General features: G+C 35.2%; 2 protein-coding genes and 1 long non-coding RNA gene across 4 annotated transcripts; 2 read left to right on the top strand and 1 right to left on the bottom strand.

Annotated features, from left to right (window-relative positions):
- The first annotated feature begins 261 nt into the window (after nucleotides 1–261).
- On the top strand, nucleotides 262–10,303 carry nostrin (nitric oxide synthase trafficking). 2 transcript variants are annotated; one of them, XM_082174716.1, is made up of 16 exons: nucleotides 262–412; nucleotides 1,245–1,330; nucleotides 1,542–1,625; nucleotides 3,561–3,623; nucleotides 3,708–3,789; nucleotides 3,878–3,940; nucleotides 4,068–4,166; nucleotides 4,248–4,373; nucleotides 4,458–4,556; nucleotides 5,562–5,687; nucleotides 5,910–6,018; nucleotides 7,574–7,662; nucleotides 7,826–7,951; nucleotides 9,552–9,765; nucleotides 9,841–9,927; nucleotides 10,004–10,303. In XM_082174716.1, the coding sequence occupies exons 1-16, from the start codon at nucleotides 386–388 to the stop codon at nucleotides 10,138–10,140; spliced, it is 1,617 nt and encodes a 538-aa protein (XP_082030842.1). In that variant the 5' UTR covers nucleotides 262–385; the 3' UTR covers nucleotides 10,141–10,303. The 2 variants fall into 2 exon arrangements, with proteins under 2 accessions (XP_082030842.1, XP_082030843.1); XM_082174717.1 differs by having other exon boundaries at nucleotides 263–412; nucleotides 9,844–9,927.
- A 317-nt stretch (nucleotides 10,304–10,620) lies between these two features.
- Nucleotides 10,621–18,058, bottom strand: spc25 (SPC25 component of NDC80 kinetochore complex). Its single transcript, XM_082174817.1, has 7 exons — nucleotides 17,912–18,058; nucleotides 17,442–17,604; nucleotides 16,432–16,497; nucleotides 16,169–16,315; nucleotides 15,136–15,240; nucleotides 14,723–14,821; nucleotides 10,621–11,962 (listed from the first exon to the last, which is right to left on the bottom strand). Exons 2-7 carry the CDS (start codon nucleotides 17,596–17,598, stop codon nucleotides 11,826–11,828), a joined length of 711 nt encoding a protein of 236 aa, XP_082030943.1. The 5' UTR covers nucleotides 17,599–17,604; nucleotides 17,912–18,058; the 3' UTR covers nucleotides 10,621–11,825.
- Nucleotides 12,592–14,642, top strand: LOC309502465. Its single transcript, XR_014207308.1, has 2 exons — nucleotides 12,592–12,960; nucleotides 13,718–14,642. It is a non-coding gene; the product is annotated as an uncharacterized lncRNA (long non-coding RNA).
- Nucleotides 18,059–18,823: the final 765 nt, after the last annotated feature.

The following is an 18,823-nucleotide window of genomic DNA, read 5'->3' as shown; positions in this document are numbered from 1 at the left end:
AACGAGAAATGTTTCTTCTACAGCATCGCTGTGAAAATCCCCTTTTGAAACCTTTATTGTAACCTAGTTTATAATTCCATTTGTGTTATTTCATAGTTTTAAACTATTATTCTAAAATATTTCCATACTTTTGACTGGTCGTACACATTATAATGCTTCCTGTTGGCAACAAGGCGAACATCAAGCCAAAACTTCATGCAAAGTGAAACACAGTGATTTCTATAGCAAGGACTGGCCATGCATTACGCCACTCCTTTGGTTTTATGGTGGGTTAATGATGCAGTAATCTTGTGCACAGACACACAGGTGATTTCCGCATGCATTCTTCAGGAGCGGAGAGAGGTCAAAGTTTGAACAGCAGAGTTATAGTTCCACCAGTGTGAAGATGAAGGACCCGCTGAGCAGCTGTACTGTGAGTCCAGACCCGTTTCATTCTGTTAACTCTTACTAATGAGTTCAACTACTAACTTGATATCTGATGTAGAAAATAATAGAGTAAAGATGAGGTGGTCAATGTTGATCGTGGACGTCTCCGTATAAAACACACTTCTGACTCGTTCACTTTTACATTCTGAAGAATTGCTTATTATTAACTAGAAGAGTAACGTTTGTCAAGGCTTTGCTGTTAACCTGAAAGCTTGAACTTTTTAAGCTTTGAATTATAACTTGAAAAAGTTTTCCTCTAAGTTTGAAAGTGTAGACAGAGAGACAAGAAAGACAGATTGACTTTTAGCTGTGAGAGGCAGTTTCAGAGATGTTAGTGGTTGCTAGGGAGGTCTGTCTGGTTACTAGGGTGTTTTGGTTCCAAGTGATTTGCCAGGATGTTGCTAAGCAGTTACTGCGTGGTTGCTAGGGCATTGCGGTTCTCTTGAACATTGGTGTTAGATAGTTTTTGGTAATTAAAATAATGTTAAAATGAAATATAAATTTTCAATGAAAAGTAAAAATGTTGCCAACTAACTGAAATAAAATAAGTCTGTGTAAGTACTAAAATTAATAAAACTGGAAAAAAGAAAAAGAAAAGAAAAATATTTTAAAAGAAAAATAATTTTTAAGAATTAAAAAAAGATTTAACACTTAGAAAATAATTTTTTTTAAGAGATAGATAGATAGATAGATAGATAGATAGATAGATAGATAGATAGATAGATAGATAGATAGATAGATAGATAGATAGATAGATAGATAGATAGATAGATCATCTCGTGGTTTACTGCTTCATTAAACTGTATGATTTGTTTCAGTATAATCTGCTGTATCAGGACCTGAAGAGAATCTCTAAGAATGGCGAGTATTTCTGCAAAGAGCTCTTGGCCGTGTTTCAGCAAAGGTAATATACGAACTCTGCTCTCTTCTAGCAAGTTTATTGTAGTGCTTGACCTCTAAGACTAGAGTACACTAAAGATACTCGACTTTCCATTCTCAGGAGAAGAAAATGAGATGGAAAAGAATATAATAGTTCTCCTGAAAATGTGCTTAAATAAAGTTCAGGGCAGAATCTCAAAGACCAATACAACTGACACGGCTTTCTTTGAATTTAGATCTGAACTGGAGATCAACTACTCAAAAGGACTTAAGAAAATCGCAGGGAAACTCCTTAAAGTCTCGAACGAGATGAGCGACAAGTGAGTGAGCACGTCTCCATCAAACCCTGAGTTACTGTGTGATTTAGGAATCACTTCACATGAACAGGGTACAAAAACAGGGCAGTTTGCATTTCTTATGTCCCAAATTAAATTTACTCTTTAAAACCTTGATTTGTGTGATTTTTATAAATATATTAAAACATGTAAGCTAAGTAAAATAAGAAAAATCTAAAATAAATCATATGTTTTAATTTATAAATATACAGTAAAATAAATACATAAATGTAATAATTTTAGCAATGAATATTAAAGGATGAAAGTTAAGTAGATAAAAAAATTAAAATTATTACAAAAAATGTATAAAAACAAGATTTATAAGGGCAGTTTTCCGGATAGAGATTAAGCCTAGTCCTGGACTAAAATAGCCCTTTAAAGGGATACTCCACTTTTTTGGGGAAATAGGCTCATTTTACAGCTCCCCCAGAGTTAAACAGTTGAGTCTTACCGTTTTCGAATCCATTCAGCCGATCTCCGGGTCTGGCGGTACCACTTTTAGCATAGCTTAGCATAGATCATTGAATCGGACAGGACCATTAGCATCTCTCTCAAAAAAATGACCAAAGAGTTTCGATATATTTCCTATTTAAAACTTGACTCTTCTGTAGATACATCGTGTACTAAGACCGACGGAAAATGTAAAGTTGCTTAATAATCAAGAAACTTTGCTGCCGTACCATGAGTCCAGCAGGCGTAATGATATGACGCAGCGCCTGAAAATAGTCCCCAGCTCGGTAACTTCCAACGTGACCGGGACTAAGTTTGTCTAACCTATTAGACCTATTTTCAGGCGCTGCGTCATATCATTACGCCTGCTGGACTCATGGTACGGCAGCAAAGTTTCTTGATTATTACGCAGGAATGAGAGTATAGTTCCTAGCCATATCAGCCTAGAAAATCGCAACTTTACATTTTCCGTCGGTCTTAGTACACGATGTAACTACAGAAGAGTCGAGTTTTAAATAGGAAAAATATAGAAACTCTTTGGTCATTTTTTTTGAGAGAGATGCTAATGGTCCTGTCCGATTCAATGATCTATGCTAAGCTATGCTAAAAGTGGTACCGCCAGACCCGGAGTTCGGCTGAGTGGATTCGAAAACGGTAAAACTCAACTGTTTAACTCTGGGGGAGTTGGAAAATGAGCCTATTTCCAAAAAAAGGAGTATCCCTTTAAACCAGATTAACAGAAATCTGCTTTCCCTGTCATGGTTTTAAATATCCCTAGACTTAGTCTAGTTTAATAAACTGATTTCCTGGAGGAAGACTAGAGCTACTCCAGGACAAAATTTAGGCTTAAATTAAACCAGGAGGCAGGTTTCACTTATTTGAAACACAGATTAACGTTGTGTTTCAAAGAAGACACATGTATACTTGGACTATGTCAGTGAAGATCAATATATATACATGTGTGTGTATGTGTGTGTGTGCAGCTATTTGCTTTAAAAGAGTTTTCTCTTGTTCAGTTTTTTTTTATTGTATTTTTTTTATTGCAGTCATTTTCTGCTGTCAATGTTTTCCTTGGATTTGCTTCTCAGTACCATGCAATTTTAAGCTTTTCTTGGTCCATTCCATGTTTTCCTGTCATGCTAATTCAGATTAGCACAGTTGGTTTTAAATTAATCAGGTTTTTTTTTTTTTTTTTTACTCTAGTCCAGGTGTTAGTAATCTGTACTTTAGTCTGTGTTTCAGAAATACATTTTTAAAGCCACCATTACCTATTCTATTTACCTATTCAAGATAATCTATTTTAGATTAAGGCCTACTCCTGTATTAATTTAAACCCGGGAAACCGCCCCTATAGCTTATGAATGGTTGCTGTTTATGTCTAGAGTTTAGACTTTTTTGCAGTGTAATGCATCTTGCATCAGCAGTGCAGGTTAATATTTGATGCTCATTGACAGTTTTTCCTCTTCAAAGCTCCACATATCGTGCGTGGTCCTTCATATCAGATGAAATGTACGCCTCAGCAGATGCTCACCGGTATGACGCTACGCTGGATGATACGCTCTTTTTATTATTCATGTGAGTTGCTGTTGTGTATTTATCTCGGGCTTATTCTTTCAGCATACTGGGAAATGCTCTCAACCAAGATGCTATTCAGAAAATCCGTCAAATCCTAGATGAACACGGCAAAAGAAAAAGACCGGTATATCACTTTTGTTTATGCAACATATGCATATATTCACATTAGGATTTACAGAAGCATGTTTACATTAAGTCTTGTTTGTACACAGCTTGACAATGCCATTGAAAAATCAGGAAAGCTTGTTCTTACAAACTGGAGTGAGCAAATTAAGGTAAAAAAAATACTTATAGAAGTGTGTTTTTCTAATTCTGAGGAATCAAATCAAATGAACCCAATATTAAAAAAGGAAGTTTGCCATGAGGAGAATACGTTTTGAACAGAAATGTCTGTGTCTACAGCTGAAGAAGAAGCTGATTGGGTTGACTAGAGAACATGAAGCTCTCTTCAGCTTCGTGGAGAAAAATAAGCAAATCAGCACAGAGAAAGAAAAGCAGAAGGTATTTGTGATTGTTCACTGACAGGGAAAAAATAGGTTAACACAACTATTTTTGTGATATAATGTGTTCGTTTTTGTCCAGATGTTTAACAGATTGACTAAATCAGCAGAGCTTCAGGCCAGAGTTGATGAGGAATATTTCAACACCAACATGGAGGGTCACCACATCCGTCTGAAGCTGGAGAACACACTGAAAACCTGCTACCAGGTTCAGGCTGTTTTACACAATCCTTATATTTATGTATTGTCTCGGAGGCCATTGCATTTTGACTGATTCAGTGCTGCATTTCAGATCGTCCAGGAGCTTGAGAAGCAGAGAATAGAGACTCTATCCGACACCTTAAACAAGTACAGCCTCTTCATGACTGTATACGCACAGACCGTCATTCACGTGAGCAACTGAGGAATTCAGATTTTTAGATGCTGTCTTTGAATTCATGAGTGTGAATTTGAACTGAAATTACCACAAACCACACAATTATGAATTGGAACTGGATTCAGTATTGTTCAATACTTAAAAAAAAAAAAACGTTAAATTTACTATTTCCATACAGTAATACAAAATTATATACTTTATATTTATGTATTTATATTATATACTTTAATATTTTGTTTAAAAAAATCAATAAAATTAAAGTCTTTAAATTTGTCTATATATTAAATAGAGTAAATTAAAGTATTCTGGGAAATTAACCTGCTTCTGTTCCATGGTGTTATATCAGTTAAAAGTGAATTCAATAGATACCATTTATATTTACATATATTTGCATTATAACGCTTTCCCATAAGGTTTCATTCGTTAACATTTGTTAACATGAACTAACAATAAAAAATACTTCTAAAGCATTTATTATGTTAATTAATGTTAATACATTAACTAATGTTTACTAATGGGACCTTAACGTAAAGTGTTACCATTTAATGTATATATTTCATAAATGTAACTTTACACATACACACATATATATATATATACATACACACACACACACATATATATATATATATATATATATATATATATATATATATATATATATATATACATACACACACACACACACACACACACACACACACACACACACACACACATATATATATATATATATATATATATATATATATATATATATACATACACACACACACACATATATATATATATATATATATACATACACACACACACACATATATATATATATATATATATACATACACACACACACACATATATATATATATATATATATATATATATACATACACACACACACACACACACACACACACACACACACACACATATATATATATATATATAGAATTATGTACTTGTTTAGATTTTTCTTGAAGTGGTTAAACTGACTTTTAGGTCTTTTTTTGGTGGCAGAGTCACAAACAGATCGAGCAGGCCGTACAGAGGGTTGATGTGGAGAAAGACATTCAATCACTGGTCGAGGATGTTGGCGCTACAGCGGACGAGAACAAAGCTGAATTTCTCATGGCTGACTACTTTGTAAGTCTTTGAGTTTACAGCACAAACTCATGTGGAAGGAATTTAAATGAAATGGCTTGTCTGTGTGTCTGTGTGTGTGTGTGTGTGTGTGTGTGTGTGTGTGTGTGTGTGTGTGTGTGTGTGTGTGTGTGTGTGTGTGTGTGTGTGTGTGTGTGTGTGTGTGTGTGTGTGTGTGTGTGTGTGTGTGTGTGTGTGTGTGTGTGTGTGTGTGTGTGTGTGCAGGAGGAAGAAGGAAAAACAGTGATGGGAAAAGACAGAAGGAGAGATGGCATCAGGACTAAGCTTCAGCGTCTAGACGACTGCATCACAAGAACTAAAAGCGACAGAGAAGGTTTGGATCTTGTAGGCTGGGATTTTTCTCTTGGCTAAGGGGAGGCTTAACAACTCAGAGGGGGTGCTAAAATAATTTAAAAGTGACCTTCAATATCCTGCATTTCATTTATTTATTTTTCCATTTTACCTTAAAACTATAAACTCACAAGGTCACATTGTAAAGTGAACAGTTATTAAGCACGTTTTCAATTTCGCTGAACATCTTTATTATCACCTTATCAGCTCTTTGAATCATGAAACCTGCTGGCTGACATTCCCACCCACTGACCAGAAGAGTTAATGACGGCTTTAAAACTGCAGTGAGTGAACCAATGCGTTTGTGCTTTTAAACACGTGAACAGAATGGAAAAGAGCGCAGGGTGTCGAGTTGAACTTTTAACTAGACGTGGCGTTTTAAAACATGGCATGAGAAACTGAAGAAGCAGACGAGGCGTTGTCTTTGATCTCGCAAAACGATCAAAGAGACGTCTATTAACGTATTATTTTTAGATTGAAAAGAAAAATCTTTTCTTTTTTTCATCACCACTAAGCTGGGGCAAACAAAGTGCAAGAATTTAAATTAAAATTCATATTATTTTGCGTTTATAACGTGAGTGAATCTTCTGTTAAGTCACTGAAGTAGCAGATTACTTCTGTTATTATCTTTTGAGCTAATCTGAGCTAATCTGTTTTATAAGGACTACAACAAACGGCTGGTAGAGACTACACGACATTCCTCCTAAAATTTCCAGTGCTTGTCTGTGTGAGTGCAAGCTGTTGAAGCTCCGCCCCCTGTGCCGGGAGCAGCAGCTCATTTGCATTTAAAGGGGCAGACAAAAACTGTGCGTTTTTGCTCACCCTCAAAAAGTGACAACTTTAACATGCTATATAAAAACATCTGTGGGGTGTTTTGAGCTAAATATTCACATACACACTCTGGGGACATCAAAGACTTATTTTACATCTTGTGAAAAGGCCATTATACCACTCCTTTAATGATTTTTTATTAAAGGTTTCAGTTAAGAGCTTGATGTATGGTTAGTAATGGTTAGTTCACCAAAAAATGTATTACTCACCCTCATGTTGTTCAAACCCCTTAAGACTTTCGTTCATCTTCAGAACACAAATTAAGATATTTTTTAATGGAATCTGAGAGATTTCTGTCCCTCCATTGAAAGCTACGAAACTTTGATGCTTCAAAAAGTTCATAAAGAGATCGTAAAACTAATCCAAATGAATTGAGCGGTTTAGTCCACATTTTCTGAAGAGACTCGATCGCTTTATATGGTGAACAGCTTTAATTTAGGCTTTAAATCACATAAACATTAAACAGTGAACATAAACACATGCTCAACCGAACCATCTTGACACGTAAGAATGCATCTCATTGGTTTTTGCTGAAGCTACTACTTTAGAAGAGGACATCTGGGAATTGAATTTTAAAAAAAGTGTGAAATGACCCCTTTAAATAGAACTGGTTTATTCCTCAGAGATCTTATTAGGTGGTTCTGTCCTTTTATATTGTTCACATTATATGACACCTAGCTCAACACTGACACAAATCTGGTTTTCAGGTTTAGAGAAAATGGTGAAAGTATACACAGAACAACCAAACTTCTCAAATAAAAAAACCCTGGAGGAAACAGAACAGTTACTGGACGAGGTGAGATCTTACATTTCATTCCAATGTTAAAATTTTTAAGTATTTACAAAAAAATTCTAAAATCAGGCTTTTTGACCCCACTGTGTTCAAATATTTTATCAAAAATGTGGTATTTAATAAATAGGTTTTAACAAACCAAATACTGACTGATCTCTCTCGGTAGGCCATCCTCAAACTGGACCTTTTAGAGGCGACGCACTGCAAACTGACCCACAGCCTGGCGGAGTTAGAGGGAAAACCCAAATCAAGACATCGATTCAGTGACAGCATCACTAAATGGAAAGAAAGGGTGAGTTTTACACTTCCTATCCTGAACAACACCTGTTCAGTTCTAGAAGCATTATTTCGTTTGTTGAAATAAAATTGACGTTAATGATGCACTATATAACTTTTGCATGCATTTTGCAGAAGAACATTGTTTTGGTTGTGTTTTAGCTCTGCATTGAATATGTTTTTTTCTCATAACTTAAAAAAAAGAGATAGAGATTATCCCACTGCTTATAAAACAACCAGTTTAGATGGAAAGGATCTCAAGCTGACTAGCTAAAGACATGTAGCTTTACCCATTAATAGACACGATACTCCCTTGAAAATAAATTCCAGCACATCGCTACAACAACTATAATGTAATAACTTTCACAAAAGATAATGCTTTACAATGAACTCTATTTACAAATAACTATGTTAGAGAGCTACATATGCCAATTTATCTGTTTAATAAAATGCAACTCACCTGTTGAGTAATAAAAACGCCACCATCTCCACATCGATTTTACATTTCAAATCTCTCAGTTCCGAAAAGCCCAATAATATCCAACGAGCTCTGTCGCGTTTCTCTGTCAACCTTTCTCGCTTGTTGTGACAACTAGCCTATGGCACTCCCATACTGTTAACGCAACAAAGTAACTTATACATATTTAAAAGTAATATTGTTTGTTTGTAATTAGTATAATCATTTCGAGGGAGGACCCGATTTGTCATGACTGGAGCAACTTTTCTCTATTTATGGACATGATGAGACGAGCACTGGCGAGTGACGCAAGTACACAATTTCCCGAGAAACTCATCCCGTCAGGTCTGAAATAAAAACACTTATACAATAGACTTACCATTGTGAATCTGGGTGAGACAAAAACACGTTTTGGAAGAAGGACTGATAATGTATTGACTCAAATAAGTTACATAGTGTATCTTAATATATATACTGTATATAAACAAAAGTTTTAGTTAGTTGCCAAGAAAACTTTTCCCATTTTTATTTAGTTTAACTTGATGTACTAAAATAACTAAAACTAAACTATATAGATAAAAAATGACAAAACTTGACCTGAAATTAAAAAGGAATTAAAAAAAAATATTAAATTATAATAAGATCTCAGTGATAATAAAATACCACTGATTTTTAGTAAAACTATTATTAGCATGCATTTTAAGTTCATAGTCTGTGTAGGTACTACAGGGGGATGCATAAATATAATTGAATAAAAAAATATCAAATATGGTTATTTTGTTATATATATATATATATATATAGAGAGAGAGAGAGAGAGAGAGAGAGAGAGAGATTTAAACTCTTAAATCATCCTTGGCTGATTCATATTCATGAAATACCTCCATTAAACATGCAAGTCTTGATGAATCCAGGACATGGAAAGCAATATAAACACAAGTGGGTTAACTGAGAAAATAGGCCAACGCTAGTTTAGCATCATATTTTGTTTATGCCGTTGCTTTCAAACAGCCTACACTTTGTTAACTGTAATATATATGTTTCCCCAAGGCTACAGGGTGGAGAAAGACAGTATCACAATTTTTAGAAACAAGATTTAGCTAAAAAATCACCCAAATGTTTCTTGAGTTTTTAAATTCTATCTCGGGTTTTGCTCCAGGACTGTGAGCACAGCGTAGTGCAACTTTCCCGACCTATGAGGATCAGAAAGACTCCGTTCAGATCCCGGCAGTCCATGAGGACCAATAAGCGTGCGCTGACCAACCACAGCCCTGATAGGACGAGCAACGAGCCCTCGAATGAGACGGCCAAAGTCGATGATCAACAGAGCGGTCCGGTTAATGGATGCGTGACTGAATCTGAAGAGGATAAAGGTGAACAGCGAGCCACGTGTGTTTATCTTCCCTTCCATTCAAGGATTTTCTTAACACACAAACCGATTTATTAAGCAGGTGCAGAACTCTTCTCAGTCGGCAGATGCAAGGCTTTATACAGCTTTACGTCAGAAAGAGAGGACGAGTTAAACATTACTGAAGGTAATATGGTAGTTCATCTTAATACATCATCCCTCTGCACATGCTTTCTGTTGACTCTCCCTCTTCAATCTGGCAGGAGACGTCCTGGACATCTTTCAGAAGGACGACACGGGCTGGTGGTTCGGTGAGCTGAACGGACAGAGAGGACATTTCCCTTCCACGTACGTCGAAGAGCTGCCTGTTTTTACTGCGATGAAGTCATCTGAAGCTTAGCTTCAAAAGAGCATGTGAAAGAAAAAGGTCACTGACCTCAGTGCCACTGAATTATGATTCATTCATGCCGTAGAGTTAAACTAATTACTTTCCCATGACCTTTCCATGTGATTACAGGGAAAAAGGATTTTTGAAAATCATTAAAATGAATCATTTCATCAGATTCACTGACTCCAAAGTACAATTTACTCACAAATCATACATTACTACAGCTTGTGTGCAGTGTTACGGTGCACAAGAGCAATATCTAGCCCATTCAATATTTTAAAGCAGTTTATTTGCTTCAAAAATTCCTATAAAGTTTGGAAAGACTTTTTATTTATTATAAAAAGTCATGTTTTCACAGGGTTTCTGCAGGTTTCAGTTAGTCAAATTTAAGACCTTTTTAAGACCATAAAGATTGAAATTTAAGACCTACACGACACATTATCCAAGTTAGATAGATAGTTACCTTTGGATCATTAGAGTATCTATCTAGGATTATCTGATGTGTGTGTGTGTGTGTGTGTGTGTGTGTGTGTGTGTGTGTGTGTGTGTGTGTGTGTGTGTGTGTGTGTGTGTGTGTGAGTGTGTGTGTGTGTGTGTGAGAGAGAGAGAGGGAGAGGTAGATATTTTTTTAATAGAAAATTTTACTTTTGCATATTATACTGTAAAAACACAATTATTGTTGATTTTAGTTGATCATAACTAGAGAGGAAATGATGAGATGATTAAAGTGACCAAAATTATCACGGTTATCACAGAATCCTGTTCAAAAAGTACTAATACTACAGAATGAAGTCAATTCAAGTTTTATGTCGAAAAACAGCAAATAACAAATTGATTAGCATCAATATGCACTTTTTGTTTACGTAAACATTAAAATACCATTAAAAATGATGGCCAGATTTTAAAAGAGTGTCTTGCAACAAGTTATCTACTAACATGTACAAGTTCAAAAAAGTTTTGACAAAAAAGGTTTTATACAAAGATAAACCTCATATTTCAGCCTTTAAATATTTTTTTATAAAAAGAATGAATCAAAAAAGATAAATTACTGACATTTACACATTAGCTTATATTTATTAGTAGTGTTTGGGTGCACCCCCATCCGTCATGTTGACTGAGCATTCAATGTTGTTATGGAAAGGGGTAATTGGTTGGTTCCTGTCACATGACCTGCGGTGCGTTTGCGGCATTCGGCCAGCGTTTCTGGAAATGAACGAGGGTAAACACTTTAGACCTGACTAAATTAAATTTAAGACCTAGGATGAATATCTGCCCGTTTTTAAGACTTTTTAAGGCCTTAAATTTAAGTTCAGAATTTTAGACTTTTTAAGACCCCGCGGAAACCCTGTTTCAGGTTTTTCATGACCATGGGAAGCCTATCAATGAAATACAAGTGTGTGGCTATAAAACATTTGATCAAAATTGATTGTATTGTGAAAAAATATATAGATTTTATTTGCACAGTAAATGGTTTAGAACTTCTTGTCACTGTAGTATAAATCTAAATTAAGACATTTCAAAGCACTTTTTTAAAAACTTTTTTATGTTTATTGCTAAAATCACAAATCAATAAATGAATGTACAAAAGATTGAAAGGTAAATAAAAGCTCAATATGCTTAGTAATATGATATCTACAAATATGGTCTCCGACTGCTTCAAATGGATCTGAAATGAACAGTTAGCTTGGGTTCATCAGTCAGGCCATCTTTGCACCGCTGTGAAGCGCCACAAACTCTCTCCGGACATTAGCGAGGAAGGCCGAAAAGTTGTTGGTGTCCTGCAGTCTGCGTTCTAGATGTGCCATTTTCTCCAGTGGAGGGTCACAAGAGATGACTGAAGAGGGGGGAATATAATCACGTTATTCAGTGCTTGGTTTTGTCAGTCATTATACACTAACGTTTAAAAAGATAGGACTCAGTAGGATTAAAAAAATAATTAATTAATCTTTCACTCAGCAAGGACGCATTAAATTGATCAAAATTGACAGAAAAGACATTTACCACATCTACAGTAGGTTCTTATTGGCACATGTTTTGGGAACGCCCAACGGTGGTTCCTTTTTGGACCTTTGTAAGAACTGTTCTTTCGGAAATCCTACATTTGGATATACCTCAAGAAGACCCACTGCTATTTCTACTTTTAGATGACTCCGCTCTTCAGTTGAATGCTCATCAAAACAGGACCTTACTGACAGCAAGTACTGCTGCCAAAAAGACTATTTTAAAGCTATGGATAGAGCCATCCATACCAACAACTTTCATTTAGCTATCTTACTTCAGAGACATTGTATTGCTGGAAGGTACCACTGCCAAGGTCAATGGCGCAAAGGACAATGCTATTCAGAGCTGGACAAAAATCGTGGACATTCTGTTAGATAAACTGAGATTTTAACATCTTACATCTCCCTCTCTCTGTAATCCTTTTTATATATATATATATATATATATATATATATATATATATATATATATATATATATATATATGGACAGTTTTCATGGCATCTGTCTGTATATAGTTCAGTGAGCTTTTGATGTTTCTGGTATGATAACTTAAAATAAAAATATTGATCACAAAAAGAAAAGACATTTACAATGTTCAAAAAGATTTATATTTAAAATCGGTCTCCACAAAAATATTAAGCAGCACAACTGTTTTCAACATTGATAATAATCAGAAATGTTTCTTGAGCAGCAAATCATCATATTAGAATTATTTGTGAAGGGTCATGTGACACTGAAGACTGGAGTAATAATGCTGAATATTCAGCTTTGCATCACAGGAATAAATCACATTAATATATATTCAAATAGAAAAAAGTTATTTTAACCTGTTAACTGTCACCCCCCTTTTTTTGAGTACAATTGGTCTTGTTTTAAAGAAGACATTTGGCAGATTGTTGTAGAAGTGAAACAAATTAAGAAAGTGAAACAGGAAAAAAGTTATAGAAGTTTGAGTTTATGGAAATGTACAATGTAAAAAAAATTATTATTCATATTTTATATAAAATATATATTTTTAAAACCTGGGCAACTCTAAAACTGCAAAAAAATCAAAGTAAAAAATCTGAACAAGTTGTGTTTCAAAATTTAGGTTGATATCTCAAAAAATGAGCTTTCAGTAAGATTTTGTTTGGGCGCAGTACCAAACTTTTTCACTAGGAGACAACCAGACTCCATTGCTGCCCATATAAGGGCGCCTCCATTTCCATATGTGGTTTGAGTGATCTGAACCATTATTTCCACAATTTTCATACAATTTATGAAGTAGACATTCTATTCAGAAGTAATATGGGAAGTTTGGCAGATTTTGATATGAATTCAACCTCTAAGAAACACATAAAAATGTCCATTGCTATTTCAAAATAAAGGTCTGAAAACGCCATAGGAATATGAAAATATTCTTGTTGCAAATTGATAAATTACGGCTCCTCTGTAATTTATTTTAGTCACCAAATATGAAAACTAGAGATTGTAAGCTTTCAAATGATATATAGTTGGTCAAGATTGGTTTAGGTTTAGTATAGGATATTACTGTTTTAAATATGTAATGGATTTGGGCCCACCGGTGGGCCCGTGACAGTTAACAGGTTGCTAATATTTCACAATATATACAGTTTTCAATGTGTTTTCATCTAATAAATGCAGCCTTGGTGAGCATCTTCTTTCAAAAACTTTCTTTTAAAACCTTGTAAATTTAAAAGTATAAATTTTATTTATGCAATAATAATAATATTTTATCAGTATAAACCAATGCTGGGGGCCTGATCACGTGAAGGGGGAAAATCAGGTTTAATTTAAAGGAACACTCCACCGTTTTTTTAAATAGAGCTTATTCACCTTCTTTCCCACATTTAGATAGGTGGGCAAATGCATTTTTGTCTCAGTGCATGCATTGTTTTAGTTTGACAGGGTCGGCGTGAGCTTAGCTTAGCATAATGAATGGAATCCTTTGTTGCCAGCTAGCATGTCCTGAATAAAAGTGATATAAAAAATAAAAAAAAGCCTACCTAATTACTTCTTGTGGCCTGCGTATTCACAACAAGTACAAATAGCGATGCAGATTAACACTAGGCGATTTCCTAGGCAGATATTGACTTATATATTAAGGACTATATTAGGGGGAAGCACAGGCGAAGCACTGCTACTTGGGCGTGATATCTCTGCGCCCAAGTAGCAGTGCTTCGCCTGTGCTTCCCCCTAATATAGTCCCAAGTCAAAATCTGCATAGGAAATCGCCTAGTGTTAATCTGCATCGCTATTTGTACTCGTTGTGAATACGCAGGCCACAAGAAGTAATTAGGTGGGGTTTTTTTTTTTTTTATATCACTTTTACTCAGGACATGCTAGCTGGCAACAAAGGATTCCATTCATTATGCTAAGCTAAGCTAGCGCCAACCCCGTCAAACTAAAACAATGCATGCACTGAGACAAAAATGCATTTGCCCACCTATCTAAATGTAGGAAAGAAGGTGAATAAGCCCTATTTCAAAAAACGGTGGAGTGTTCCTTTAAGCCCAAAAAATTTAAATTTAAATAATAATAATTAAAAAAATAATCAAGGATAAAAATCAGATCAGAAGACGAATACTTACTGTGGTAAACGCCCTCTGCATCGAGCTGGAGGAGGAACGTATGGACCATGTCTGGATCTTTACGACTGATGTTCCTGAAGACGAACTGCAGCTTCTCACCTTCAAATCAACAGACGTTGGTGATACACCATCAAAACTTGCATCTCCAAGTATGAGGCAGTTATTAAAAATGCTTTAAATTTTTCTCACAAATTAATATAAAATCAACAACAAACATTTGAGTGAAAAAGCTCAATTAAAAAATGGTAAATTTTGATTAGTGATCTAGAAATAGTGATACAACCCTAAAACTTTGTTAATTTCCAGGTTTGAATCAGACTTTTGAACCTCACTCTATTTGTATGATGTATTTAACACATAATGAAAGAAAAAACACCAACTTCATACTTCAATCATACGCACAAAGACTTTACCTTGGATTTTTCTGATCTCAAGACTGAGGTGTTTCTGAAAGACGTCTTTACACTTGTTCAGCTTCTTCAGTCTGTCCTTGTTGGCTTTGTTTTGTGACTGAATCACTATAAAAATGTATAAAACAAGCATTAAGGACATCAGCAATAATAAACAAAGTCTGTTGTGACTGTCACCTAACAGTCATGTGCAGGAAATTAAGACATTTATTAACAAACCGAGCTCATATCTATTAGATTTATCTGGCATACAACATGCATTTCATTCAATTATATTCTTAGTAAATGATTCACAAAAGATTATTTGGTGGAATGTTTCAGAAAGTGTTCATGAATCACTCATCTGTAACGGATAACTATCTCTCCACCTCCTTTTATAGTGTAAACCATTAAGGCCAGGACACACCAAGCCAACATCAAGCGTCGCTCAGCTTAGTTTTTTCGGGTTGAACCGGCATCGGGCCGTCTGTGAAAGATTGAACTCTGATTGGCTGTTCAGCTTAGAGAACGAGTCAGAGCACGGGAATAAAAGTGAAAGTGATGAAAGCGGGCAAAGAAGTCAAGACGGTACAGACAGAAGGCAGCTATAATTTTATGTTATCTTACCTGAGCATTTGAATGCACAAATATTTCCATAATAGCATGAGCCGACTAGAATGAAAAAAGTGATCGGCGTGATTGATATAAAAAATGGTAAGCAAGCGCTGCTTTGTTTACTGTTTGTGTATCTGCGCTCCTAGTTTTTGTTTCCCTTTTTGAATGAAGAAAATAGACTATTGATACCCATTGATTCCTGCTGATATAGACTGATATTAACTTCCACGCAGGCGCACAACGCATGTGCTAGGTGACAGTCGCCTTAAGTCCTTTTGGTGTTCAAGCGCAGCTTTTAGGCCGAGACGCAGCCGACGCGAGGCGACAGCACAGTCAGCTTTCACCGCCGCTAGTTCTTTGACGTCAGCTTGGTGTGTCCCGAGCTTTACACATCAACATAAAGACTATGACAGTGCATGAGAGGAAAGAGAGGCCTACACACATTCCCTGTTTCTGGCCTGATCCTTCTTGAGCTTCTCAATTCTCTGAAATAAGAGTGCTTTGTGATGCTCCTTGTCTTCAATCTCCGACACAACCTCAAGCTGTTCGGCACTCTTTTCTTTCAGTAAAGATGTTTTCTCCTTCAAATCTAAAAAAAAAATAGAGAACAATATAGAAACATAATAGTGGTCATTCAACTGCTTATTGCAGATGGCATGTACTGTATATTAAAGTGTCAAACTGTTGTGCCAGTCAATATCTTACCTTGTTTGTAAGCATGTATCATGTCAAACATGGTTTCATCCTCCTTGCATTTCTTAAAGCAAGTGTCTGTGTAGGAAAAAATAAATAAAAATCAACATTTATCAAATATTTGATGTGTAAATGCTTAGTTTTATGATCAAAGCTCTGTAATTAATAATTAACAAAACAAATAATGCAATGCAATGCAATGATGACTGAGCGATGGACAAGTCTGTTGTATCGTGTTTGTTGCACACATTTTAAGACAATATTTTGTCTAAAAATTATGCACGTATAATCAAATAAACCTAAGTTGTTCACTAACGGTTTGTGAAATATTAAAATGTTTCAAGAACATAAAAGTTATTCTTATGTTTACTATATAAAAATTATTAAAGATTTCACAGAAAGACACGTGAACCACAACCTGAACGTGGATGTTTTTACAATTATACTAAAAGGCCTTTTATTTGCTAAAAAACATAAACTATCAATCAGACGACAGAAGGCATGTAGTAGAATGTGTGCAACAGGTTTTTCAGCAAAGTTTAGATCATGTTGGTAATTAAGAGGCCTTCATGTATAAAATATGATATAGTATGCTTTAAGGTTAACTTAAAACCAACTAAATTGACCCTCTTAATGCATGTTCTTGGTCTTGTTCAGATTTCATTAGTGCTTTTTATTCCAAATGTTGAATTGTGAATATCATGAGTTTACTTTTAATTTGTCTATTCATTTTTCAATTCTGTGAATCAGTTTTCACATAATTGTCCATAAAAATATCCATAAATACAGACCTTACGGCCTGGTTTCACAGACAGGGCTTAGATTAAGTTCAATTAGGACTTTTATGAAGTGTTTATAAACATGCATCACAATATTTTTTTTATTTTTTTGCCATACCACCCAAACTACTTTTAATGTAGATGGATCACACTGCTAGATAATTAACATCCATCCACTTTAAATGCACATCCTAACTCAAACCATGATGGCAACCACAACACAATCCTGTGTGGATCTCTCACCCAAGACAGACTTCATGTACTGCCTGTGATCCTGGCAGAGCTCCGCAGCCCTGTCATTGAGCACCTCTGCCATGGCCTGATCCAGAAGTTTGGCCCTGATCTCCTCCAGTCTGCTGTTGAACTGCTCCACTACATTATAGTCTCTGATGGATGCCATGCTGAGCTGCGAAATCATCCAAACAACACAAACACAATGACGGTTACTAGCAACGTTACTACCGCAGTCTGCTCACATTCAGGACATGTTTATTCCATACGACACCCTGTCTGTCTACTCTGTTCTACAACAATATAATAATTCTATATAATATCAAATTAGCACACAATATCATATGAAGATGTTATTGTTAGATATAAAACTTCAGTGCGATACAATTTTCATATTTTTCCTTCATTTCTATGCGCTGAAACTAAGATGATATTGATTAAATGTTATTTTAATAGTAGCACAGTACATTTAAATCACTTACCCGTTTTATATAATGAAAATAAACGCAAATTTATTCTTCTTGTTTTCAAAAATCGGCGCCTGGACCGTCAGCAGTTACACCGGAAATGGCGTCACATACACGCTACGTCATCATTACTACAAAATAGCGGCATGAAATTACCTTTGTTGTTTGTTCCATGCTAACTACTCATAGTATACATAGCAAACTTGAAGTATGCATTTTATTTTCCCTTAAAATTATAAGTTTTTTTATTGTTATATATCTTATCTGCGGTCGTTTATTTTCCCCTTCATTCAGTCAAAGTCCCTTTGATTCAGTACAGTAGTAATGCTGCGCCATCTAGTGTAGTTTGAGCTCTACTGCACTAGGTGTGCTCTTTCTTTCATGTGGGACATTCATTCCTAGTCTGAAGTAGCCTACATTTTAGCACATATTACATGTTTCTCATCAGGAACAGGAAAACAATACACGTTTTTTGAGTAGGAAATATAATTTTAATGTCTGACTGTCTTATAATTGCATTTGTGATCACAAATGGGCATATTAATTGTAACTAATTCTTTGTTCTGTTGATGAACATGTATAATCAAAAGTAGTGTATGAACACCTCCCTCTAGTGGACAGAGGATTTGCTGACCACAAATGTGGTTCGAGTAGAGATCAAATAATAAATTGTAATATAAATGCAGTATTTTAGCCTATATTTTAGCAGTCTTATCTACCTATATGTAGCTAAATGCTAGAAATGTAAGTATGACTTATTTTCATTTGAAGATAATCATGCAAATCACCATAGAGGGATTTCAGCGGTATTAGTGTGGAGTGTTTTCTACTCGTTAAACCTAGTCTTGATGCAATATATTAAAACATTCATGTAGCTGCTACACAATATTCAACTATTACATTTTCATATTAAGCTGTTTGTTGTCA

Source organism: Leuciscus leuciscus (genome assembly GCF_965113295.1).
Source record: "Leuciscus leuciscus genome assembly, chromosome: 7".
NCBI lineage: Eukaryota > Metazoa > Chordata > Actinopteri > Cypriniformes > Leuciscidae > Leuciscus > Leuciscus leuciscus.
Note: the sequence above shows the minus strand (reverse complement) of the source record. Positions and strands in the feature narration are given on the sequence as shown.

Coding starts and splice junctions, on each gene's coding strand:
- spc25 (XM_082174817.1), bottom strand. CDS start 17,598: ATGGCATCCATCAGAGACTATAATGTAGTGGAGCAGTTCAACAGCAGA. Junction 16,498..17,441: donor GTACATGAAGTCTGTCTTGG/GTGAGAGATCCA, acceptor TTTCCTACACAG/ACACTTGCTTTAAGAAATGC. Junction 15,241..16,168: donor TCAGGCCAGAAACAGGGAAT/GTGTGTAGGCCT, acceptor ACATTTTTATAG/TGATTCAGTCACAAAACAAA.
- nostrin (XM_082174716.1), top strand. CDS start 386: ATGAAGGACCCGCTGAGCAGCTGTACT. Junction 5,688..5,909: donor TTCTCATGGCTGACTACTTT/GTAAGTCTTTGA, acceptor GTGTGTGTGCAG/GAGGAAGAAGGAAAAACAGT. Junction 7,663..7,825: donor CAGAACAGTTACTGGACGAG/GTGAGATCTTAC, acceptor CTCTCTCGGTAG/GCCATCCTCAAACTGGACCT.